Source organism: Diospyros lotus, chromosome 8 (genome assembly GCF_014633365.1).
Source record: "Diospyros lotus cultivar Yz01 chromosome 8, ASM1463336v1, whole genome shotgun sequence".
In the NCBI taxonomy this organism is placed as follows: Eukaryota; Viridiplantae; Streptophyta; class Magnoliopsida; order Ericales; family Ebenaceae; genus Diospyros; species Diospyros lotus.
Genome location: NC_068345.1, coordinates 7132486 through 7160408, shown reverse-complemented (window position 1 = coordinate 7160408; position 27923 = coordinate 7132486). Strand labels below are relative to the sequence as shown.

General features: G+C 37.9%; 1 protein-coding gene across 2 annotated transcripts; it reads right to left on the bottom strand.

Annotated features, from left to right (window-relative positions):
* Positions 1-102: 102 nt before the first annotated feature.
* Positions 103-27923, bottom strand: LOC127807186 (F-box protein 7). Of its 2 annotated transcripts, none has more exons than XM_052344853.1 (11): positions 27778-27923; positions 27464-27550; positions 12652-12764; positions 10694-10810; positions 10515-10611; positions 9227-9300; positions 8491-8544; positions 8291-8392; positions 8102-8160; positions 849-1059; positions 103-435 (listed from the first exon to the last, which is right to left on the bottom strand). In XM_052344853.1, the coding sequence occupies exons 1-11, from the start codon at positions 27785-27787 to the stop codon at positions 376-378; spliced, it is 984 nt and encodes a 327-aa protein (XP_052200813.1). In that variant the 5' UTR covers positions 27788-27923; the 3' UTR covers positions 103-375. The 2 variants fall into 2 exon arrangements, with proteins under 2 accessions (XP_052200813.1, XP_052200814.1); XM_052344854.1 differs by lacking the exon at positions 27778-27923 and adding an exon at positions 27648-27754.

The window sequence follows — 27923 nt, the reverse complement described above, 5'->3', positions numbered from 1 at the left end:
TGGCTAAAACCCAAAAAATGAAAAAAAAGACTTACTGAATTAGTGAACTGGCCATAATTTTCATTCAAAAATGCAATGAAAATCATTTATGATGCTATGGAATTTGAACATTGATAATAATTTTTTTAAGTCTATTAAAATATGGGTACTGTATACAGAATAGATACACAATGATTACATTGCAAAACCAACTCAATTCATGCAAAATACAAGTTGACAATGTGCATTATAATCCAACACTGGGATCTATTTTACAAGGTGAAGAAGGCCACACATTAAGAGCTTCCAACTGTAGAGCAGAAAACATAAAAACATCTTTAGTTGTATTTACAGAATGAGAGAGAATCCTTGTATTTGATTCATTCCATGTATTAATCAGCCAGGAACAAAGTAATCCATTATTTCCACAGGAAGATTCAGAACTGATGTTTCCACCTACAACAACAATACAATAAGTAACATAAAAAATCAAGTATATGATTGACTTATGGCACAATTGTTGTTTGTTGGTGTAAGCAAAGAACATCCCAGTTCTAAACTGTTAGCGTATTTGAGAACTCGATGGACTCTAAAATCTTTCTATTGCAGAATGAGACGTGCAACAAGTCATTCTACAATTTTGATTGGAGAGGATACGGATATAATAATAATAATTGTAAAACATAGTTTCATTACGTAAGCAAAAAATTGAATCAACAGGCATGAATATATATATATATATATAAAGAGAGAGAGAGAGAGAGAGAGAGAGAGAGAGTTGCAGAACTCTCATTTCCAGAAACACCAAGTATGTTTTCACACGTCATGCAAATGTGCTGCAGAATCAAAAGATCAAACGCGAAAGGTACCTCTTCAAATGGAACAAAGACAAATGGTGTGAGACCCCTTCTGTGAGAAACAGCAGGCACGTCCGCATTGTGTGTTTCATCCTCCTGCCATCCTCCAACAACTCCAAGGATGTCTTCATCAGGGTTGTTAATCGCACTACTGTTCACACCAGTTGTAACAAGTGAGAGCAGATCCATTCGATTGTTAGCTCCAGCTGTTGTCCCCCTCAATCTGAGCAAAGGAGGTAGGTTTGGGTTATTGATATTCGCATAACAATCCACATGATAGCCATAGCATGAGATACTTATTATTAATTTACATTGTGGCAGAAGTAGCAAAACCATACCACCAGCACTGGTTACTATGTCATCCCGATCCTGCTAACCTGTATGTGTGTGATGTAACGTGCAGCTCCCATCACAGGAAGCTCAGCAGTGCAAGGTCTTATTATTGCAGTTGATAGACTAATAAGTTGGCCTGTAATCTAATGTTTAGCTGAGAAGTGAATGCTTTACAATTACAAATTTATAACGTATAGGAAGTACACATGACAAAGGAAAAAGTTATAGGATGTGCCTGCCATCATCAATCCGTAAAGACCAATCAATATGTCCATACAGATACAAACAGTGCTTATATGAACAGTGCAAATCCCCACGAACTACTCAGCCGAAAGTCTACTAATAGAATACAACTGAAACGCTTTCAACTTTTCCAGATAAACAACAATAAAACCAAATCTTATTCTCACTAGGTGGTGGGGTCCAGCTAATTTTTCAAATGAACATTAAATCTAAGGGCAATTGTGTTTGGTACCACTGAGGTTTGACTTAAAAGCAGATAAAACCCTTGAAGTTCTGAAAATAGTAATGATCTCCCTTAACTATACAAATCTCGTTGCACTAAACTCCCTGCCATTACTTGAGTTTGGTTAAACTTTTAAATTCCCGACACACTCCATTTCATCCATTTAGTAATTATTCCCAGAATCTTAGTTGCTTGTGAGTGTGATCTTTGAATCGTGTGCATTGCACAAGCATGATCTAGGGAGGTGTGACCTGTGCTGCATGACAGGGAGAACGAGCTAAGATGGTGGGAGAAGTGCAGCTGGAGAAAGGCATGGCCGGTGAGAAGCACCCAGGTGAGAACTACAATGAGCAGCAATAGGGTCTCCCCAAAAAAGACTTGACTAAAGAACACAGTGGAGGAGGACAGTCACGGTGCTTCCCCAAATAAAGACCTTGACTGGAAGGTGATGAAGAAAGGCAACGGCAAGGCAACAGTGACCAGATCTGGCTCTTCGGTCAATGAAGATCTTGAAGGTTATCAATTGCACTAATCAATTGAATAATAAATTGAAGAGAATCAATGCAGTCAATTGAAGGCTGCACCACAAATTGCACAAAAACAGCAACTGATTACCCAAAAACCAGCAACTATCTTAACTTAGTGGCTAAATCAGATCAAGGAGCTCTCCCACAAGCAGATCTGGAGGGAACAATGACTGAATGGGGGAGCAATAAAAAATCTGTTTAGTGTTACACACGAAAAACACAGAATACCACATGCTGCTGCCACAGGAGGAGATCAACCAAATCGTTGATGCCGGGATTGAGTAGCTGTTAAAAGTTGGACAAGGGACCCACATCCTCCACTGAGGAGAAAGATGACCGGAGAACCAAGCCAGCAAACCATTGAGGGCGGCAACTGGCAAGACCAGATCACACCATCACATCAATGAAAGATTAAAGCCCAACACCTATCACTGTTATGCTAACAGAGATAACCAGAGCAGGAGCTCCTCACTGGTGGGCAGAGGCTTCCAACAACGGAGATGAGGAGAATGGAGGAGTCGTCCAGCATTGGTGTAGAAACAGTGCCCAGGCAGTGAGTTGCATGCAGTGGGACTGTTCCACCAATCAATCAGTGACTGGATCTGAGCCCAGTGGTAGCGATGGGCTGTGAGTTAACACAGCAGAGCCCAAGCTCTGGTGGGGAAGAAGACAGAGAAGATTATGATGCTGAGAGACCACCTTCAGTGCCTAGTCATGTGGCTGAGCTTGAACGGTGAAGGATGATGCAATGTAGTAGCGGTGGCAGCAAATATTGCTGCAACAGTGGTGTCAGCTGGAAAAGAGCAATAACAATGATTGTCAAGGCTACCACCAGAAATCGCAGCAAGAAGTAGCAGAGAAGCTGCATGGAGATGTCTGACAGACAGATGGTTAGGCTAAGACAGTCAGACAACTAGGCCAAGCAGCAGCAGAACCAAGAGCTTTCTACAGGTGGCAATGGATCAACAGAGAGTGGTGGAAGAGCGGTGGTGCTGTGACAGACCAGAGAAGATCTGGTTCAGTTTGGCCAGAAAAGACTATGCCATGCAGATTCAGTGGCTCTGGTGGCAGACCTCTGCAATTGTGTGGCTATGATGTGGTGAAGCAGCAACTGTAGAGAAAAGACTGATTTGGGGGGGATGGCCACGAGATTGGCCGAAGGTAGTGTCAGGGATCTAGGTTTGACCTAGGGTTTTTAGAGAAAATTGGAAGAAATTGAGAGGGAGAATGATAAAGTGAGAGAAACAGAAAGAACAGAGAGAAATCCAAGAAAAAGAGCAAATGATCAAGAGTGAGAACTGGAGAATCGATGGCAGAGAGAGAATTGGATTCTGTTATTACTCTCATCATCATTCCCCATTCTCCAATTAATGCCTATTTATAGGTTTTTTTATCTTTCTATGACAATAACAACTGAAAGGTACAAACAGGTTCAACAGCAAAGTACAACCAAAAAGAAATTCATGTAATATACAATTACTACTATATCATTGGGGTCATGACAATTTCCCCCTTCTTGAGAGATTTCCTGTCCCCAGGATATCTAAGTAACTAGACCAATATTTCTTTATCCAATCCTTTCTTTCACTATTTGATTCCTCCTCCTTAGACTATTCCTTCGCCATCTCTTTTTCCTTCCTCTTTTCTTTTTCCTCTCTATCTTTCTCCTTCTTAGCCTTTTCTTCTTCTCTCTTACATTCCTTTTCTTTGGCTTTTCCTGCAATTCTAAGACTTGATCCACAAAAATCTCCTTGGCCAATCTCTCTTCTCCAATTGATCTCTATTCTGAAACAGAAGTTCCAATGATTTCCTTGACCTTCATGCAATAATCACGCCAGTGAGTTTTAGCAGTAAGTATTATGTCAGCCACATGCTCTTCCATCAGATTCCTAATTAAATCACGGTTCTGATGTTCAGTCCGCATCAATTGTTCCATCCATATCCTCCTCTGCTCCTCCTGAGCTGTTTCGTTCTTCTTTTTCTGAAGATCCACCAAGTAGCTTTTGAACAAATCTTCATGCTCTACAGGTTGCTCTATCACCTTGAACCATTCATCTTCAACAGATTTCTCCTCCAATGTTGTTGCAGTGACTTTTCCGGCAACTGCCATTCCTTTCTTGACATCCTGATTTGTCTGATCCAAGTCAGGTAATTCTTCAGCTTCTTGCAAATCAGAGGTATTAGGTAGGATTCCAGCTCCTGCTAAAATCAGTTCTGCAGTGAATCTTGGAGGAAAATCCACTGGTAGGCTGACCTGAAGCATATTAGGAAAATCTTCCTTGATTCCTTTCTCTAGTGTCTGTACACTCTCTTGTTGCAGCACTTTCCGCTCGGTAGCAACTCGCCTCCACCTGAGTCTGCCATAAGTCTAGGCCCAGATTGTCCAGCCTTGCTTGCAGTTGTTTCATCCGATTTCCTTCAGCCATCTCCACTGCTTGCCTCTGAAACTGCCTCCAAGAGTTGCCTGGATCCGCCTCTGGAACAGCCTCTAGGAATCACCTGAATCTGCCTCTGAAACAGCCTCTAGGAATCGCCTGGATCTACCTCTGAAACAGCTTCTAGGAATCGCCTGGATCTAAATTCAGCAACTGAGAATCAGCTGGCTTTGATACCAAATGTCAGGAATCTAAGTTTGACCTAGGGTTTTGGGTGAAAATTGGAAGAAATTGAGAGGGAGAATGATAGAGAAAGAGAGAGAAACAGAAAGAACAGAGAGACAAAGCCGAGGGAGAGAAATGATTGAGAGAACTGGAGAATTGAAGACAGAGAGAGAATTGAATTCTGTTATTAGTCATCATTATTCCCCATTCTCCAATTAATGGCCTATTTATAGGCTTTCTATCTTTTAGTTACAATAACAACTGAATGGTACAAACAGTTTCAACAGCAAAGCACAATCAGAAAGAAATTCATGTAATATACAATTACTATTATATCCTTGGGGTCATGATATACAACAGCAAAGTACAAGATGTTGATGATACACAGTTGAAAAAAAAATAAAAAGCCAATAATAAGGAACAAGAAAGAAAAATATCAATGAAAAATTGGTTCATAACATAGGTTAGTTTTGCACATGAATCATTCTCATGTTTGAGAAAACAAGAGATGCAGATCAACAAGGCTGTGATACCTTGTTAAAGTAAAGAGAATACTGTATTCTTGTTATACTAGAAGGTATACAATGGCTATATATATATATATATATATATATATAAGGTCCTTGACTAACCTAAAAAACGTAAAGACTAACCCGCAAATGTAATAAACAACTATGGAAATATTACACATAATACATAAAAGATCTATAAAATATTCTAAAGATATTCTAACAGTTACATATCGGCTCATGTCTTGGCCCATAACATGTCCTGCCCTAGGTTCCTATGCACTGCAGGGCATCGGCAACCACTTGCTGTTGCAGTCCTTTAAGATTAGGTGCAGCCTCTCCCCAACTCATCTTTGTTAGGCTGCAAGTGTTGGACTAAGTCCTACTAGAAATCAGCCACCATATATATGTCACTTTGGTGGAATGTCTCACATACTAAACTAACCACGAAGAATAGTGAGAAAGAACTGATATAGCATCAAACAATCCATTCCGTAAAGCCAATATCCTTCTCATAAAGTACCACCTTTTTACATGATAAGAATACTACAAAATAACATTTACATACATCTCATAACTGTATCTAACATGAAACACAAATCTGTCCTTGTGACAGTCCAAATCACAACCCATGGGTTTAGATAATGAGTCTCTTCTTCATTGCAGCACTTTGGCTGACATATAGCCCTTGAATTGCTCATGTCATCTGGACATACAAGCATACATACACATAAGCTAAAAGCTCACTAAGAAAGGCGCTTATGCATATGCTAGACAAACAGCACGATGATGCAGTCTAATGAACAGAATGTTGCAGCACCAAAACATAGGACAGATCACAACTCGTGCTTAGCAATATCAAATGCATATTTCTACATTCCAAGATCAAGATAGATAGCATCATCCTTCCTTAAGGGATTAGCTAACATCAGGAACAAAGTATCTGCAGCCAAATCACTACAGGAAACAACATTTGATGGCCAATTGGGAAGGGAAATATGGTAAAGGAAAGAGAGCCTCAGGACTTCATCCCACACCCCATACAATACATAATACCAATATGCTTTGCACATGAAGAAACAATGCAACATTTTCAAAGCTTTAATATAATTCAAAACCAACCAGAGCAAGCTTGCCAGTGACTGTGAGGATGAGTATCCTTTACCGAGTCTCGTTCGAGCATTTATTCTCGCTGATCATTGCATTCCCAAGCCTACTTTGATTTTCCTCTTCTTGCCTACTGTCCTCTCATATCATTTTCTTGTCAAAAGACTTTCCTACTTGTAGCAGTGTTCAATTGCAAAAAGGTCTCCTGTTTCTACTGCAACTGTGCATTAGAGAAAATTCTTTTCTCAAGTGGCCTTTTCCTCAAGTCCAACACTCCCTCACTAAAGTAGCATTAGAAACAGAAAGAGAAGCATTATATGCGTATAGAGAGGCAAACAGTGGGAGAGAAGGTAGAGTTAGCTGCATAAGCAGCCCATTCATGCCCTTGCAAAGCAAAGCAGCTGCTGGAGAAAGAAGCTGAATGACTACTGGAAATGACAGTGCAGCTGCCCTCCACTCACCCTCTTCACTCCTAACCTCAACTAGCGCCCTTAGTAATCATTCTTGCACTAATGATTCTAGTTAATGACCTGAATTAGCAAGTGACTTGTAGACTCCCAAAGCAAAGCAGCTTGTTGACAATTGTTCCAGTTGTTGACTGCTTCCTACAACAAAAACATCTAAGCCTTTATCTCACTATGTGGGATCAGCAACATGAATTCTAGTGTGCCAGTAATATTGATTGCTTTCCTGTTTGAACTTAATTCTAAACTAATTTTGCTACGGACAATTGCATGGTGAGAAGGATTCCTAAGCTCAAATACAAATCCTTCAGTATAAATCCCAAGTTTAAATAGCATGCAGCCAACTTGCAGTCTTTGTGCAGTCCTCTTATGTAACCCATATATACAGCCCTTACTTTATTATGCAGTCTCTCTACAGCCATTCTCCTGCAAGTAGTCACTTATACAGCCTCTTATATAACCCACAGCCCTTCAACATGCTACTAAGCTCCAAGCAAGTAGCTGTCACATTCCTAGGGGCAAGGCAGTAATTGTATTTCTTTCTTATGCTTGTTGCTCGTACTTTGTTGTTAAAGCGGTTGGGCTTTACCGGATTGTACATTCCAGATAGCTGTATTGCTGGGCTATAAATAAGCCACAGCTAGAGGATGGGGATCGTTATGTGATATGAATTGAATCCTTTCCCTCCACCCCTCTCTCTCTCTCTCACATTCTGACTCCTTCTTTTCTTGCTTTCCCTCCCTTTCAATCTGATTCTCCCTCCAAATTCTCTCTAATTCTCAAATATACCTAAATCAACCCCTTGTCAGATCCAAGGACCTGACAGTGGCCACCATGCAGCATGCCACCAAACGTAGTCTCCCTGCAATATGCTACCAAGTATGCTGCCTCTCATGCAACCTTTGTGCTGCCTTTTTGCCATTGGATTGGAACCTATTTCTCTGATGCTACCACCATGCAGCCTTTATACAGCTTCTAACAAGCATACAACCCTATCTCTACATGTCTCATGCAAAAGCAATGGCATTTAATGCATATGCACAAATCCCAATTATAGAGAACTGACAACACGATCACAATGCAACATGAATCTTAGGGGGTTACAGCAGGCAAGAATATTTAAAGTTGTTCTACAACATGAATATCAGATGTTTAATTGAATGAATGGTAATTGAAACCTCTGTCGTGTGTGCATGTGTGTGTGCATACACGCCTGTGTGAAAAGAGAAAGAACCATTCAGCCAACTCTGCAGAAGTACCTTAAGCGGATTCTCCACACGGTAGGACGCAAGCCAGGGTACAACAAAGCAGCTTCTACCTAGAAAAGGACCCAGCATTATACATATCCATACACAAACACACATTATGTAGGATAAATTGAGCAACTTGGTATTTCTATCTCATGGTATCAAACAAATATAGTAATGGATCAAGTAATATGAGCTAACCTGGTTGTCAGACAATGTGTAGTGGCCACTGAAGACACATTCAACCTTAGATGAACGGAAATTCATGCATTTCGCCACATCCTTTACTTTTTGTGAAGAATTCTGATTGTCAAGGATAAACAAGTGCATTGCAGAAATTAGTATGGCTATAAAAATGTTTCTTTCCTGTTACTAAGCATTACACCAGTCAGGTATATAACCTTATAAAGAAATCTTCCAGAAGGATAAAATCTCAAATAACGGAAATAGCAGACCTGCAACATATGAAATAAACTTTAAATTGTGGTAGAAATGAGTACCAGAAAATATGATAACCAGTCAACCAAAATCCACAATATAACATTACATTTCCATCCAATTTAGTTTGGGTAGTGATGTCATACTTTTGTACTGCCTTACAGAATAACCTATTCTTCAGAAAAGCTCAGCTCTCGTACTGAACATTTAATGTATGACTTGCAATTTATTTTTCTTACTCACTCAAACTGACTGCCAAGGTAACAGTGGCGAAAGCAAATTTAAAGATTTTTCACAAGTTAAACAAAGAAGTTTTCCAAAATCCTTCCGGTTATAAGAAAGAGGTTTGGGCAGAATAAGCTTTTGAATAAGACAGACAACTACAACTACCCACTTGTATTTTCATTACCTCAAACAGAAAATACAGTTCCACTCAGTTACTGACAACTCATCCATCAATCCAAATGACTGGTTCAACTGGAAAATGCAATGAGACCATTCACCAACAAAGTTAAGTTGTTAATTTATTTACTTCAACAATCCACGATGCATTTTCACTTCACTGTCAAAACCTGAGTCATACCATTCAAACAACCTTGTTTAAATACTGTGTAATATTTATCCTACTTCTTCAAATAACTAAAAAGTATATCTAAATTTGTATCCCCTAGCATAGCAGAAACAAAAAAAGAGACATACCACGTGAACTGGGTTGGTAACTTTCCATTCTGCAACTCCAGCCCGAATGTATGTGTTCCTACTGATATAAAGACCTGATTCATGAAAACAAATATTTGGTAACATGTAGCCACACTGGAAGAACCTTAAATTAGAGACAATTGCAAAATCCTTGTCACTGACACGTATGATTATATTTCTATTTAACAGTCATTTAAATCTTCCTTTGCTGGTTGTAAATGGTATTCAAATTTCCAAGGGTTGGAGTCAGAGGAATGCTAATTGCTTGAATTCAATTGTTAGACACTGCGGAGCAGGGTTTATACTTTGAAGGTAGCCAGGGTGTGCAGGATACCATGCTCTGTGTGGTGAACTGATATTTTTGTCCCTGGAGTCGAAATTCTCCAACTGTAGTACTTGGGATATTAGGGAATCTCTTCAGTCTTCATATTTTGAAACTGTGATGTTGCAGTGCTATGATTGTCTGTTTGCTTTGTTTCAAATTGATTGTGTGTGATCTTCTTAGTTATTTATGAATTTGTCTTCCCTTGTGAAAAAAATGAATCATACAGAAATCATGTTCTCATACTGGTAAGTGGTGACAATATTGGCTGCTTCATAAACCAAGTGCATTGGTGTTAAGAGGATGAACACGGAGAGCAGAATGGACAATTCATTCCTGTGGAATTTCTTTTTTCTAAAGCAGATTTTGACGACTGGTCAGTATTTGATGATTGTCTTATGCTCATTAGACAGCAATATCCAACTTTTCCATTTTTTTGGTGTGTGGGCAACCAGCACATCTTCAAGCAGCATGGTTACTGATGATCCTAAAGCTTGGCCAGCAGTAAATTAAAAATGTTTCATGCTTTCACTCCTTATGCCGTTTTACCGAACTAAACAACAGAACACTTGGTGCAAGCAAATGGCCCTTGATCTTCTGTGAGTAATATAGGCCCTTCTATTGATATAAATTCAACATGTGTCTCAACCCTAAAGCAGAAATAAAATCAATACTATGTTCATTTTACAGCGGTCAAAATGGGTAGAAATAGAAGATTGGTAATGTAAACAACAATCTTACTGCAGATAAAATTGCCAAATAGGAAAAGAAATGGAAACAATATCACAAAAGTAAATCACAAAACAGTAAGTTTGGCTCTATTCCGTACAGAAGGATATTCAGGGGAAAAAAGACCAGAAGAAGAACCAGAAATGAACATGCACTACAAGAAGCCACAGCAAACAAACTGAAAACAAAAATCCTAATAAGCCCACTATCTAAAAAGATGATGGCACTGCATCTTACCATCAGTACGAATCCTTGGCCTTGAAAGCCACATTTTCCTCCATGAACCATCATACTTTGACTGCAATATCTTGTAATTTTCCACCGCTCCAGATATCTTCATAATGAAATTTGAGGATTAACCTTCAAGATTTGCATGCAACAAATGAAAATAGGGTTCATGGAAAACATTAGTTTACCTGCCATGCCTTCAAGCACGCACTTCGCCAGAACACAGGGTTACGTATTGTATATCTCCATTTTCTACAAACACAAGCTGCTCTGCCCAAGTTATATGGAGTCATTCTTGCAAAGATCTGCACATGAATATAAGTGAAAAAAATGGTCAGGGATTCTTAATTTACCTGACATGCTATTGAAAAGCAACACAATAGAGGTTTCTGGGTCACCGAGGGTATATCTACTACCCATGACAAAAATGGAGGCATGAGATATTTTCAGCCTCTTTCTTCTGATTACCTTTATACTCTAGTCCAATACTTGTTTCCCTTTGTATCTCAATTTGTTAGTTTCAATTCCCATAGCATAATTTTTCTCAGCTGTATACCCCTTTATAATTTGGCATAATTTACATAATTTACCACTTTATAATTTTAATTTTTTAATAATATTGGAGATTTCATTGTCAATGCGTTCACAGATTGAATAATCCTCTCAACGCTTAAACCTTTCAGCGTCGCATTAGGTAGCCAACTACTACAGTAAAAAAATTCAAATCTTTTAACATGAATTCTATACACATGATTGGTGAACTAAAATTTATGTAGCTAATCCCACCTAGTGGGGTTAAGGCTTGGTGTTATTATCATCGTCGTTGTATTTGAAATGACTAATGATATTTAGTCCTACTTTATCGTCTGAATTGGTAGTCCTGTGCAAAAGTCTACTATGCCCTTGCATTGGTTTTAGCTACGGATGTAAATGGGGCCCCAATTAACCCCATTTACATACGTGTTTTAGTAAATTTTCAAATAAGCCTTGTACCTATACCTCATTTTTATACTTGTTTTAATGTTAAAAGGAGTTAATTAGGACCCATTAGGGACGCATTTACATCCCAAGTTTAACAATCATTGTGATTGTTAAAACCAATACAAGGAAATATTGGAATTTCACACAGTAGGACTGCCAATTCGAACTATAAAGCAGGACTAATGTCCATTTGAAATTCAGTTGTCCACAAAAATTAATGTCATGCATTAACCATAACAGTGTTCAAATTAGGCACAAAAAGTAACCCTTCTATTATTGATCTAGTTTGCCATTTACACCATCTTAAATATAAATACATCACATGACCCATTAATCTTACTATCACGGTCAAAACAAAATGCATAACCGCCATTATAACTCAACTTTCAAAAGTGCAACATCAAGAGTATGCAAAAATATTTTACAAATAGTTCTATTTAGCCACTTAAAGCTTGTTAGATTTTGTTGTTAGTATTCATGCATTCGTTTTTATTTGTTTTGAGTTCATTTTTTCTGTTTACAAATAGAAACTAAATATTGTTTTGATAGTGTTGTCGTCTTCAAAATTTTAAAAATAATAACCGAAAATGATGTTTGATTAAAAAAAAGTTGGTTACTTATCAGATAATTAAATGAGTAAAAAATTATTTATATTGACAAATGTACCCATCCCTTACAAAAAGTAGCTAGTTGGTTGTTGAACGTTGGGTTAATCAGATAGATTGGCTGCAAAGGTTGAGTTTATGAAGGTATGGCTAGTTAATCGAATGAAAACAAAAATATGAACATGGAAACACCACCATTTTTCAAAAAAAAAAAAAGAAAAAAGAAAAAAGAAAGAAAGAAAACCGTGTTTACCTTTTTGGAAATGAAAAATAGTGTACCAAATATTGTTTTCTGTTTTTCTTTTAAAACAGAAAACTGAATGACAGGAAAATCCAACAAGCCCTTGGTGGTTTATAATATGAATTCTTCACAACAGTAATTGTAAATTCAAATAATCAATATTGCAATTATACATATGCAATAGTATAACTTGAAATTCATGAACAAACATATGTAATTGCATCGATATACTTTATGATATGATACACAATGTTACAGAAACAGCATTGATATTTAGAGGATAACAATTTTAAATTGTTAAGACTCTGAGCAACTATACCTCAAAAAGTAGTTCATCTGGCAAGCATTTGTGTATAAGTGCTGTATCAACAAATGGCTTGCTGATTGTGTTCCTAAAAGGAGCCACTGGTCTTACATGAACTCCATAAAGATCTGGCCAAAAACATTACAGATGATAATGTTGCACGCAACATGTATTTTGTGAGAATTAAAGAACATGGCAATGAATAATGATGGAAATAAAAAAGTAATCAGACTGATACTGAATTTATGACAAAATCCCTCCATTAACCAAGAGACAAAAACCGTGGGACAAATATAAACTCTTCCCTATCATATAACTTTGGGGTACAAAATCTTCTCAAAAAAGGACAAGAAGTAATTTTTTACACATTTTTCCACAAAGATGTGTAAAAAAGAACACTCCTAAGAATGCAGTCAAAGACTGAGAGGAATACAAGAGTATTTCGCTCTCACACATTGGAATAGGTATACCAAAAAAACAAAACTCTTTTTTACAAAAGAAGTTCTCTTCAGATTATAAACTGTGAGTTTTGGCCAGATTTGCAAATCTATTTTTGGCTACATTCTGATGAAAAGTTTGTTTAGTTGCTCATAACCTTCCATGACTGCCTGCAGGCTAAAATAATTTTTTCAAAATAACTGCCCCCACACCAATTGCGAAGGGCAAATCTCCCCTTCATGCCCATTTTAAAAGGAAACGTCAAACACGCTTTTTACTTGAAATCCATTCCAGCCAAGACAATATAGAACTCAGACTTTTCTTTTAGAACAACTTTAGCCAGGTGTCAACTGGATATTGTCAGCATGAATATTCCTACTCTAGATCAGCTACATTTTCATAACTTCTTTTTTTTGGTAATTATATTTTCATCACTTCATATATCCAAATTCCAATAATAATGTAATATTAGTATATTTAGTGCACACGTGATATAATTGTTGCTCACATCTTTAACACACTTGATCATCACAATGACCCGGATAATTTTTTGTTTTCTTGGAGAAAATGCATCATCCAAAACATTTCTGTAATTTATACAAACGTGAAATGGCATCTGTATATTAGCATCCGTATATCTTTTCAAGACTGGTTTGGTGCATGGAAATCCAAAAGTGGATTTTCTGCAGTACAGATCTCCTATATTAGCATTTGTTTATCCTTCCAAGACTGGTCTAGAACATAGTTGCCTGGTTTTTGGAATGATTGGTGCATGGAATGCCATAATGGAATGTGGTGCGCCACTTTTCCTGGAATGTGGTACAGGAGGGTAGGCTTCTTCAATTCACTAAGGCAGGATGCCTCCTAAACATATAATATTATGTATATTTAGCAAATATTTTTGAAAACATTTTGGGTAGGTCTTCCTTTACCACTCCATTTTTCTTTTCTCTTTTAACCCACCTCCCTTTTCTCTTTTCTCCTACACTTATCACTCTCTCTCTCTCTCTCTCTCTCTCTCTCTCTCTCTCTCTATATATATATATATATATATATATATAACCTATCACTCTGAAAATTACAGCTTGAAGATGACATAATGAGACCCATCATTGCAGCATCTCTAACTTTGATTCTCTAGGCGAATGGAACACATTCCATGGCATTCCAAGACACTAAAGCACCACATTCCAGTGTGTGTGAACTGTAACGCAGTTCCTGGGGGTAGAGGGAACCTGGTAACTGTAGTTTAGAATCTCTAAAACACACACAAATTCACTTATATAAAATACCTGAGGATCTACTTGACTTCTTTTCAATGTTCCGTTTCTATATTAGAGAGGAATATGCATAGTTACTAGGCACCCTCCTACCCCCCAGAATTGCAATCCGGATCACATGTTCCGAATTGTGGTTTTTTACCGTCTGGAATAGTTAGGAACCCAATCTGGATCCCCAAGAATGGGGATCCCAAGCAGTGCAAGAGTTTAGTTAAAACAATTTAAAATTAGGGAAGAAACTTAAAGTTAGAACAATTTTCAAAGCAGATTAGAGTAAAGAAATCTTGCCTACCTCACTTTCTTGTATATCCTACTTCATTTTGAATTATAGTCAAAGGGAACTCTGTGCTGCTCCTAGATACCACAGATTGCTTCTTGCTGTGCCAAGTAACTAAATTTTCCCAAACAAATGAGCAATATCCAGAGGTTGACTTTCTATCACAAATTGATCCTGCCCAATCAGCATCATTGTAAATCTTCACCCCTCGGTTAGTAGTTTTCCTGAACATTAGCCCTTTGTTTGGTGTCATCTTAAGATATCTCAAAATTCGATATACAGCTTCCAAATGTCCTTCTCTAGGATCATTCACGAATTGACTTACCACACTCACGGGAAAGCCTATATCTGGTCTTGTATGAGACAAGTATATAAGCTTTCCGACTAATCTTTGATATCTTCCTTTGTCCATTAGAGCACTTTCTTTGCCCACATCCAGCTTTAAAGTGGTTTTCATTGGTGTATCAGTTGGTTTGCATCCCTGTTTCAGTGAGGAGATCTAGGATATACTTTCGTTGAGAAACTGATATTCATTCTTTGGACCTTGCAACTTCCATACCTAAGAAATACCTTAGGCTTCTAAGATCTTTGATTTCAAATTCTTTTGTCAACACTTCTTTCAGCTTCCTAATTTCAGAAATATTGTCTCCTGTAACAATTATATCATAAACATATACAATAAATATGGATATTTTACCTCCCAAGGAGGTTTTGATGAATAAGGTGTGGTTTGCCTGACATTGAACATATCCATATTTCTTGACTGCCTTTGTAAATTTCTCGAACCAGGCTCTAAGAGACTGTTTGAGCCCATACAATGATTTCTTTAGTTTGCTTACCTCGTTCCTTGTGAGATTAGTTTCAAATCCATGAGGGATTTCCATATATACCTCTTCTTCAAGGTCTCCATTTAAAAAAGCATTCTTCACATCCAATTGGTAGAGTGGCCAATCCAAGTTTATAGCTAGGGATAGTAAGACACTGATTGTATTCAATTTTGCTACTGGAGCAAAAGTCTCTTGGTAATCTATACCATAAGATTGAGTGAACCCTTTTGCCACTAGACGAGCTTTATACTTGTCAATTTCTCCATTTTCTCAATATTTAATTGTAAATACCCACTTGCAGCCTACAGGATGTTTTCCAGGAGGTAATTCAGTAATTACCAAGAGACTTTCTGAAAAACATGTTGGTTCCCAACATTCTTTCTGTTTAGACCCTTTTCTAGAATAAACTTGAAGTTCATGAGGAGAGGGAGACGGATTTATAGGGTTTACAGGTGGCAGTGGCTGATTTTCAGGCTATTGTTGTTGGTTAGATAGAGAAATTCTAGGTTCTAGTTGCTGGTGATTAGGCTGAGGATCTCAAAAAGAATCCCAAAACTGATATTCTTGAGGATTTGGAGTATTCTCCCCCTAAATATTGGTTTTGGGATAATAAGGTTGTGTTTCAAAAAAGGTTACATCCATGGATGTGAAAAACCGCTTAAGGCTAGGAGAATAACATTTGTAATCTCGTTGGTGTGGAGAATAACCAAGGAATATACACTTGATGGATTTTGGGTCAAGTTTACTCCGAAATTGAGAGTGAATGTGAACAAATGAGGTGTAGCCAAAAATCTTGAGAGGAAAGTGAGAAAGCACCCGGGTGTGAAGAAAAGAGGCAAGAAGAAGCTGACTAGGAGTTTGAAATTTGAGGATGCGTGAGGGTATTCTATTGATAAGATAGGTAGCTGTAAGAATAGCTTCACCCCAAAAATGTTTAGGAGTATGAGCAGAAAATAATAAGGATCGGGCCACTTTCAATATGTGTTTATTCTTGCGTTTTGCAATACCGTTTTGTTGGGGTGTATCAACACAAGAACTTTGATGAATGATGCCTTGTTAGGACAGATAAGTGCCTAGAATTGAATTGAAATATTCTTTAGCATTATCTGTTCTAAGAACTTGAATGTTAGCATTGAATTGTCTTTTCACCATGGTATGGAAGGTTTGAAAAATGTGGCCAGCTTCAAATTTCTCTTTCATGAGAAAGACCCAAGTAAGACGGGTATGGTCATCAATGAAAGAAATAAACCAACAAGCCCCGGTAACATTTTTGACTCTAGAAGGCCCCCACACATCACTATGAATCAAAGAAAATGGATAGGATGGAGTATACTTGAGACTAGGATAATGAGTCCGAACATGCTTGGAATATTGACAAATTTCACATTGAAACATGTGTAAATCTGAATTCTTGAACAAAGAAGGAAACAATTTCTGAAGATAAACAAAGTTTGGATGTCCTAATCTATAGTGCCACAACATAATTGCACTATTATTGGAATGAAAACTAGAGAAACAAAGAGGTGAAGTGGAATGGCAATAGCTGGATTTTACTTCAGTTTTTTTGGAGTCAGTCCTTGAAGAATGTAGATTCTCTAACATGCCTCAGCCCTGCCAATCATCTTCCCCGAAATCTGATCCTGAACTTCACATACATCTTTTGAGAATTTGCAACACACTCCATATCAATAGTGAGCTTACTAACAGATAAAAGGTTACAGTCTAGATTAGGCACAAATAGGACATCTTTTAGTGTCAAACCAGTGGACCGAACAACTGATCCAATTCCTGCTACTTTTGCTAATGATCCATAAGCAATCCTTACCTTCCACTCTTTGTCACATGGCTGAATGTTGTTTACAGTCCACCATTACTAGTCATGCGATCGGAAGCTCCTGAGTCAACAATCCTTAGGATAGATAGCTTAATATTAGCAATAAAAGCATGTAGAGGGTTATCTTTATGGGCTATAGAACTGCCACCATAGAACCCTGCAGCTGGGTTTTCCCAAAATTATGCTGCAGCCACTCCATCTGCTCTTTGCTAAATAAGCTTGAGTTTGAGGCCGAAGTTGTCTCTTCGGTTGCTGTAAAATTACCCTTACTCTTCCTTTCATGCGCTGGTTTCCAATCCAGGGGCTTGCCATGGATATCCCAGCATGTATCCTTTGTGTGACCAGGTTTGTGGCAATGATCACACCAAGGACTTCTTCAGCTTGGGATTTGATAGGTTGCCTGCTCGGGTAAATAGGGCAGAATGTTCCAGGCCTAAATTTGAGGGCTTTAACATTAGTTTCAGCCTACTTTCTTCTCTACGAACCTTAGCAAACGCCTCCCTGAGGCTTGGTAGAGGTTTTGTGCCAAGAATCCTACCTCTCACACCATCTAGGATTTTATTTAAACTAATCAAGAACTTATACAGTCGCTTCTCCACTATTTCTTTGTATTTGGCTGAATCTTCTGTGCACTTCCATTGGATAGTATCACACTTATCCAATTGAAGCCAAAACTTATTCAAAGAATTGAAATATTGAGTGACTTGGGACTCACCTTGTCGTCTTGTTGTAAGTCATTGAGAACACTTTCTATCTCAAACAACTCAGAAGTATTCTAAACGTGGGAGTAGGCTTCCTTAATAGCCTCTCAAATTTCTTGGGCTATATTGTATAACAAGAAATTCTCACCTATCTCATTGTTCATCGAGTTAATCAGCTAAGACATCACCATGTTGTTTTCGGCCTTCCAGATCCGATACTGTGCTGCATCCTCCTTTAGTTTGCTAACCGCTCCAGTGAGGTAATCATCCTTCCCTTTTCCACATATGAACATCATAACGGATTGTGACCACTGAATGAAATTATGGCCATTCAGTTTATGACCGGTGATTGTGAATGGACTGTTGTTGTCCATGTTCACAGAATTGGTGGTTTGGAAAGAGACAATCTCAAAGGGTTGGCTGCTCACTCCGACCATGACACAAGTTGATCAAGTCCGACGGCTATGAAAGGGAACAAATCGAACAGAAACGCCTTAGTGAATCGGCGGAAATTGGCTAGGACTAATAGGGAAAAAAGAGAAGAGAATTCTTCTTTGATACCATGCAAAAAATTAATCCTAGAGAGAATAAATCGTTATTATTTCCCTTAGATATGATATCAATATATACACAAGACATATACATGATGTAGGAGTCTAATCTAATCTACTTTACAAGATATTTATGTTATCTAAAATACAAATAATCTATCTCTAAAATTTAGGAGAATAATTAAAACTAGATAATCTTATCTTTATAAATCTTATCTCCTATAATTTAGGAGTCTTCATGGCAGTCCTTTTTTGAATTCTTCTTTATCTTCTACAAAAAAATTCAAAACAAAACAAAGCAACTTTTATAATAACAAAGTATCAATCTAACTAATTTCGATTCAAGTACAATTATATAACGAACCATGACCCAAAATAATGAACCAATTAAGCCTACCCTCTTCGTACTATACAATTAGTATGCTAGTGTACCACGTAACTGTCCTGGAAACACAACCTAGAACGTATCATGTTCCTGGTAACTATGAGAATATGCTTACCACTTCAACAACATAAAAAAATATTTGGCGTAGAACACATCATGACACGTATTAGACTTCCTATCGTAGATGAGTAAAGAATTTTAGTCATTTTGTCTTCTTCCTCAGTTAAGAGAGACAATTTCTTAATTTGAAATGATGATTGGCAAATGGCTATTGAAGTGTATAAGTACAGTAAAGGGTATTATCATAATTAGGGTACTTAGTATACTCTTGTATATATACCTTGCCTATGCATTTTAGAGAAATACATATAATTTTATTCCTCTACATGGTATCAAAGCCAAACCCTAACTAGTATTGTTGTCACCACCGCCATCGACCTCATTGGCGCTGCTCACTGAACTGCATCATCTTCATCTGCACCAATCTCTGGGACTGCTGCTGCGACTCCTAGTGCTTGGGGCATGCAGACCTGCCTTGTTGCTCACTGCCGCTCACCCCCTGTTGCCATCCACCTCAATGACGCTGCTTGTGTGCCTTCCTCGTCTCCACCGGCACTGCTGCAACTCCTACTGCTTCGTGGCTGCAGATCTACTTTGCTGTTCACTGCCGCTCACCAACACCGTTGACTTCATTAGCACCAAACTCCTCACCGGCGCTGCTTGCAGTGACTGCTTCCTATGCTGCTTGCCGCAACTGCTTCCTGTGCTGCTCACCACGACTTCCAGTGGTCTACAGATCTGGTGCAGATCTGGTTGCAAGTTGCAATTCCTTGCTTTCTAGGCAATTTTCAGACTTGATTTCTGGCTCTCTCGCTGATTATCGTATTAGGGTTTGTAATCATCATCATGTCTTCATCAACTCAGTCTTCATCCACAACAATCTCATCATCATCAACTGTTATCATTCCCCAATTCTCGGGTATGCCAATTATTACCATGAAAAAATTGCAGGGGAACAATTATTCTGTATGGTTTGCATCGTTGAAAATATGGTTTCTTTGGCATGCACTTGAAGATCATTTAACACATACCATCCATTCTTGAGAATAATTTATCTCTTTGGTGAAAGGTGGATGTGCAATTAGTCTGATGTGGCAAACTGTTGAGCCCACTTTGATGCCTATTTTCGACCTCGTGAATGTAACGTCCTGTGGACTCATGCTTGTAAGCTGTATACAAGTGACATCACTCGAATATACAATGTTATTGGTCCTCTATTTTGTCTTCAACAAAATGATTTTAGACATGACCACATGAGTGTAACGAGATAAGATGCTCACCATTCTCTGCTCCATAGGATTGGGCCAGAACTTAAGCCAGTTAAATGCAAATTCTAAGCATTACCTCTCTTCCACCTTTTACATAGGTATTTTCCCGGTCACTCTAAGGAGCCTCTTTAGTTATTGTTGAGGAAGAAGTCTCGATGGAAAGGGGATAAATCCGAAATAAGAGGAAGAAGATCAGGTTGAATAAAAGAGGATAAAGGCTACAACTGTTCCTAAAAATTAGGAGAAAATTTCTCTCCTTATCTGTTGTTTTTGTATTTTAAACTCCTAAATTTTAGAGATAGATGATAGATAATTTTCTGTATTTAAAGTTATGATGTAGCCAAAGTATCGTGTGTGAAACAGTTTGTATTATTCACTCCTATTGAGTTTGTTATTCCTAAATTCTCTAAGTTTGTTCATGGTATCAGAGCCAGGTTTCTGATAAACTGCATACCTCTTTTTCTCCACAAACTACTTCAAGATGGCTAGTTCTTTGCCAACTAGTGAAACCTCAACTACCTCAACTACTTGCCCTACAACCTCTCGATCTTTACTTCCAACTGCTGCCACTATTTCTCTAGATCACCACACCCTTCAAATCACTCCACATAAGCTCAATAGGACCAATTTTCGAGAATGGTCCCAATCAGTATTGTTGGTTATGAAAGGCAAAGGAAAAGTGGGGTATCTAACTGGGGGGATTCCAAAACCAGATCCTAAAGTTGCAAACTATGAAGCATGGGATGCTGAAAACTCCATAGTAATGGCTTGGCTCATCAATTCCATGGAGCCAAAGATAGGGAGGACCTATCTGTTCTACAAAACAACAAAAGAAGTATAAGAGGCAGTTCAAAACCTTTACTCAGATATGAAAAATATAACATAGTGCTTTGAAGTTCGATCAATTATAAGAACTACTAGCCAAGGTAATCATTCGGTAATTGATTACTATAACATGCTATTTGAATTATGGCAGGAGATGGATTTGTTTTATGACATCAGTTGGGAGTGAACACATGATGGGTTGAAGTATTCTAAAATGGTAGAGAAAGAAAGGGCATTTGACTTCCTATATGGGTTGAATTCTGACTTAGATGAAGTCAAAAGAAGGTTGTTAGGAGCCAAACATTTCCCATCTATCAAAGAGGCTTTTACCAAAGTAAGGAGGGAAGAAAGCCAAAAGAAGGTAATGCTTCATTCATTACTTGAGGTTAATAACCAGGGTGGTTCAACCCTTGCTGTTTCTAAACCAAGAACAACACCAACTCGTGGAGACTCTCAGAAAGAAAAGCAATGGTGTGATCATTTCCACAAGCCCGACCATACCAGAGAAACCTGCTAGAAAATACATGGGAAGCCAACAAACTGGAAAGGTAAAGGTCAGAAGAAGCAACAAACAACCTATATAGTAGTAGATGTTGAAGAAGGTAAAGTTGCAAATTTTACTTTTAACTCCAGATCAATTGGAAGTTTTGCAACAGGTTTTGAACCAAACAAGGGTTACAAAACCATCAGATTATGTGGAAGTATCTAATCCCAACAGCCTCCCTTGTGAAACAAGGGAATTTTCATAAGTGCTACCTCTCTAAATTGCTGAATATGAATTATTAGATTGTGGATACCAGAGCTTCAGACCATATGACTGGATCCTTGCATGGATTGTCTGATTGCAAACAGTGTGATAGAGTTATAAAGGTAACTATGGCAAATGGTACAATCTCCTATGCTAAGGAAAGAATACAAATAGAAAAGAATACAAATCTGTAAGATACAACAACTAAGGAAAGAATGACAATAAAAGATATACAACAAGAATAGGAAATAAATCAAGAAATCATTGATTGATTTAGGAATCAATCATTGGCACCAGATCTGGAACATATCTGTTGACAGAGACCACTGAAGGTAATTCCCACCATCTAGGCAGTATGAATGGTGCATTCTCGACAGCTCACCAGCAGGGGCACCACCAATTGGTTGTTCGATTAGCATAGCTTCTCTTGTTGAGATGGGAGAAGCTGATTTAGAAATTTAGGACATTATGCGAGATTGCAACAAAAACAGTGAAGGGAAGAAACAAAGAATAATTGGGGCAATGAAGGCCCACAATGAATCGAGAGACTAAGTTATGGCTCTAATACCATGTAGAAAACAGACCAAAAGATGTAGAAAGAACAGAAAAGCCATACTTCTCACAATTGATAGAACAAAATGTTACAACCCCTATTAATAGGGAAGTAGAGTACAACATAGGAAAGATAAACAATAAGGAAAGATAGACTGTACATTATACAAAAGTCAAAGATACAAGGAAAGCAAGAATAGGAAGTATCTAAATCTGAATAAATTCTTTCTAAACCCTACAGATAAGATCTGTGCTAAATTTGGAAGAATAGACCAAGACATCATAATCCAATCCTCTTCATAATCTCGTGAATCAATCAACAGAATCAAATTTCCTGTAACATGATTTTGGGGCTTGCTTAAGGTTATAAAGACTCTTTGACATGTAAACCAAGTGTTCTCCTAGTTGCTTAATATATTTTTTTTCCCTCCAAGTCACCATGAAGAAAAGCAATCTTTACATCTACCTACTCAAGTTTGAGGACATACTAGGTGCTATTACTAAAGCCACCTATATAGATGTTATCTTCACAACACTAGTGATTTTATCAAAGTCAATTCCTTATTTCCTTTCTTTAACCAAAACCTTTGATGACCACTCGAGCCATGTGCTTCACTATATCTTCATTGCTATCATTCTTCAACTTGAAGGCTCACCAGGTCTTTAGTGTTTTCCTGCATCGAAAGCTCCACCAACTCATAAATTTTGTTTTTCTACAAGAAGCTCATTTAATCTTACATTGCTTTAATCTAGTTACCTTCGTCTTTCTGAGTTTATGCTTCCTGAAAATTCTTAGGTTCCTCCTCACCAGTAAGTAAAATATATTCAAAAGCATACCTTGTAGATGGCATGTTTTCTCTAGTTGATCTCCTTAATGATGGTTCCATATTTCTAGAGGAGGAGGTTGCTCCCCCTGCTCAATACTTTCTTCATCAGATTCCTCATCAACATCTGGGGCATTTGGTTCCAGTGCGTCATCTTCTGTTTCTTCTCCATCTCTGGGCAATGGTGAGGGGGGAAACTTTGGTATAAGATCTAATATTTTTTGTTTTGGTTTTAATGAAAGATAACATCTCTATCTTTAATTATTTTTTGTTTCTCTGGGTCATACAGCCTGTAGCTAAACTCTTCATTTTTGTAGCCCATACAAAGATAGATGGAATAGCTTTCTCATTACACTTGGAACTTTTTCCTTGGGTACATATGCAAATGCCTTGCAGCCAAATACTCATGATCAGGGGTATTTAATATTCACCAGACTATACCTTCCCTAGAATGTTAATGCCCAAGGGCATAAGTGGAGATCTGTTGATTATATAAAAGGCAGTGGACCATTATTTTTCATTGAAATACCATGAGAATCACAACATGCTTTAAGTTTTCTAGAGGTGTATTCCTCAGCGTTATCTGTATAGAGACAATCCACCCGCTTTGCTATCATTGTGCAGAATATTTGAAGACCTGAAGTGTTTATATACCTTAGTTTTTCCTTCAATAGAAACACTTAAATGTTATAAAAATATTGATTGTCACCAAAACATTCATCAAGGGAATCACATATTTTTGAGTGAATCATACTCAACAATCTACAATTTCTTTTTCTAGAGTTTGGCGAAGGGAATAAGGGACCTCTTTGCCAAAATATGCAATCCCTTGTCACTCATGTGAGCAAACCTTTGGTGCTGCACATCACAAGAAGATTCATCTTCCACTTCATTCAAATTATATAATATATTCTCATGAATCTTGCATAGCGTATTACTAGCTTGTCTTTGGGCAACAAAGGAACCTTTGCAAGCAGCTTCCACCATGGAAGAAGCTCATCTAATCACTCACCTCATGGTTGGGTGATTGGGCATTGCAAATCCCCAAAACTCAAGGTTGAGTTTTCTTTAACACAGGAGATTGATGCAGTCAAGATAAATATTAGTTTAATGAGATTAGGATTTTTACTTTCATCTTGCTCATGCGATTAGTTTTTTCTTTTGTATTTCGATTTTAACAAAATTTATTATAAACTTTAAGTAGTATTGAGTTAATATATTAAATAGGGTTATTTTTTAAAAAGTTCTAGCTGTTTTAAATGTTTTAGCCTATCATATAATTGATGGGAGCAATTCAACAAAATGGTTTGAGTATGAATAGAAGTAAAATTTTTGGAAGAGCTTTTCGCCCTCTCCTTCCCTTGCTCTTGTCCTCTCTTCCCTATATCTTTCTTCATTAGCTCGATTTCCCTTCTTTTCTATGCTTCTTTCTACTCTACTCCTTCCTTCCTGTCTTTCTCTACTAATTTACTTTTCTTCCTCCTTTCTCTTTATTGCTATGTCTCTTCTCTTTTCTCTTCTGGCTTCTCCTTCTCCTCCTCCTTGCTACCTCATCTCATCAAAGATATTTTGGTTCTCCCTTCAGAATTTGACAGTTCCTTCTCATATAACCCATGTAGGCAACAATGATGGTCTTTTATTCTAGGCCCAAACTAAATCCAATTTATTTCTATATCTGTTTTTTTAATCCAAATAACTTAACTTCACTCAAAAGGAGGAATCAACAGAGACAACAGGCCACACAGCTGGAGGGAAATCATCCCACCATATGCATGAGCCTTCCAAATCAGACCCTTGATCTCTACCCACATGTTTCACAGCAGAACATTGTGTCTGCCGGAGGTCAGATAAAATTGAATCAACAAAATGACCATACGTAGCCCGATATTGGGACTGTGATTGAAGTGCCTTGACAATCACAGCTGAGTTCCCTTCTAGCTGGAAATTAGTTATGCCCATTTGCATCACCAATTTTACCCCAATCAATGCCCCCATTGTTTCTGTGACATCAACATTGCCCGTAAACGGAACATGGGATGCTGTGGCAGCCAGTAGCTTTCCTACAGAATCACGAAGAACTGCTCCCACACTGGCCATGCACAGGCAACATCCAGAGCTTCGTCAAAGTTTATCCTGACCATGCCAACAGGAGGAGGCAGCCACCTAGAGGGACAGACAAATTCTTCAATAGATGGGGAGGAACTTGCTTCATGGAATCACACAACATCTTGAAGCGCAAACTCCACCACCCCTGTTAATGGCAGAGGGGAGCTTTCATGAATCCGAGAGTTCTGAAATGCCCAGATTCACCAACCACATGGTGGCAAAAACAGCTCATGAACGGAAATCATCCATCTTCAGCCCACCTAGAAGGAAGTCTATGGGGGTGATGCAATCCGGCTGAGAAATTCCGAAGTCAAAACCAGCATCCATTTTCTAGATCTGTTGCTATCTTAACATTATTGTTTCATCTCTACTTCCTTTGAATTTTATTTTTTATTATAAAGAGCTTGAAATTGATCTGAGACCTTACCTTTTCTACTTGCTTCCTTGAAGAGCGCATATTTAACCATTTTCATGGTCACCTTTCCGTTGGAAGCATAGTTAGTTAATGAAATAATTAATATTATCTAGTCGTCAAGCAAATAGCCAAGCAACAAAATAGCTTGTGTCTAATCATAACTTATCATGCTGAAAATTCTCAATTGTTTTATCAGACTCTAAAAGTCACTCATATGGTTAATAATTGAATCGCCATCTTTGTACTTCAAATTCACAAGCCTCTTCATCAGTCAGTCAGCTAAGCCCTAATCCCACTAGGTGTGGTCAGCTACAGAAATTCTAACTATCCAAATTTTGGTTAAAATTTATCTTAAAATATCTGCTAATTATTATGTTGGCTATTGTCTACTTAAAGCAACTATCCTCCTCTATTTGGGCTTGATCCTAGCTGTGATAAGGAAGGTATACCTTCTACACTGGAAGTATTGAGAAAATTACTCAGCCCACAAGAGGAGTTTCACAGAACTTTTTTATCAAAGAAATTTTATTTTTATCACATATACATATTTTCCAAAAGGCATGAGCATTATTTTCTGGGGCAACCGGGCAGAGATGCTATACCAATTTACTATATGACAGTATAAGTAATTTTTGTGGTTCATTCACTACCATTCCTTATTTCTCTTGCTCTCAGGCTTCTTTCCACCGCCTTTAATGAGATCACATAGAGTTGGCTCCATAACACATCATCCATTTACTGTCACAAGTTTGCATAATTTGAACCTGTCAAATTTAATGTGGCACCATGCAATTCCTCCATTTTTATTCCAACAAACTGTCAAGGCTTTGATATCACTTGTTGGGCATAGCTTGTATTTGTGCAAATTAAAGAACACAATGAAGATGAAATAAAAAAATTAATAGAATTATACAGATATCAAATATATGTAAAAGAATCCTCTAATAACTACGAGGAGAGAACACTGTCAGGATGAAATTCTCCTCTGGTGGGGGAAATTTGGGTTAGGGAGAGAGAGAGAGGGAGGGACGAAGGAAGAGAGACAAAGCAGGGAATTCTGGGAGAAGTTGAAGAGAGAAAAGAGTGTCAATTTGGTTATGAAATTCCGTGCCTCTCTTATTGAATTGGGAGTCTTTTATAGCCCTCTTCCCGCCACCCTCTGGTGGTTACAATCTCTAACAGCTTGGTTGTTACACCTTTCAACCTTATTAACAGTTTCCTACAACCTCCTATCTGCCATCTAGCAGCATTACTCGCCTCTTGTTACAAAATAACAATCTTAACCACCTACTGTTACAATCCTAGGAAGTAGAATACAAATTTGCCTGTGTTCCCGTAGGATCCTGACAAACACAAACACACACACACAGAAAAAGACAAATATAAAATCTCCACTATTATTAAGTAACATATACAAAATCTCTCCAAAAAAAATGGCTTGAAAAGCAATCTGATCACAGGGGTAGGTATAGAAAATCCATTACAAGAATTAACTTGAAAATTTAAGGAATACAAAATTATCTATCTATCTCTCAGCATAGAAAGCCGTATCTGCCTTCAGCCAAATAGTTGTCACAATAAAGTCCCCCACCAGACAATTGCAATTGGTAGGGAGTCAGAATATAAATATCGTAGCAATATGCTCTCTGAAAGAGTTATTAACTCATAACAAATACATAACCAACAGATGATACTTAAACAAATTCAAATGAGAACATAATCAACGGAATTTTTACCAAGCCATGGCCTTTGCGTAACAAAGAACCGAGATGCCCTCAGCTGCGTAGCCGCTTCAAGCTCTGCGGGGACTTGCATGGCAAAATCTGCATCAAATTTTCATAAAATCCTTATGAATGCAACTTCAGAAATTGTGAAGAACCCAGAACAAAATACAGCAACTATAGCCTCATTAATCAGTACCCAGATCTTGAAATCCAAAGAACCGATCGAATTAAGGTAATAAAATATATTAAAAGGGGGAAATACACAAATAGCTCTTGATTTCCATAACGTTATTCGGGGCAATTATTGCTGGGTCGGTGAAACTCACCTGAAGTCATGAGGATCGATTCCTCGGCGCCAGAGACGAAATGGGAATTGGATTTTCTGGGGGAAAATGAGGGAGAAACTAGAGGAGGAAAAACGAGCCCTTGTCAATCGAAGACCGACGTTGGACTTCACCCCACTTCCAATTCG

Bases quoted from the DNA above. Each gene is read 5' to 3' on its own strand.
- LOC127807186 (XM_052344853.1), bottom strand. The intron at 10,811-12,651 runs GTATAGTTGCTC...ATTCATGTGCAG, and splicing joins CAGATGAACTACTTTTTGAG to ATCTTTGCAAGAATGACTCC. The intron at 1,060-8,101 runs GTACTTCTGCAG...TCCTTTGCTCAG, and splicing joins GTGTGGAGAATCCGCTTAAG to ATTGAGGGGGACAACAGCTG.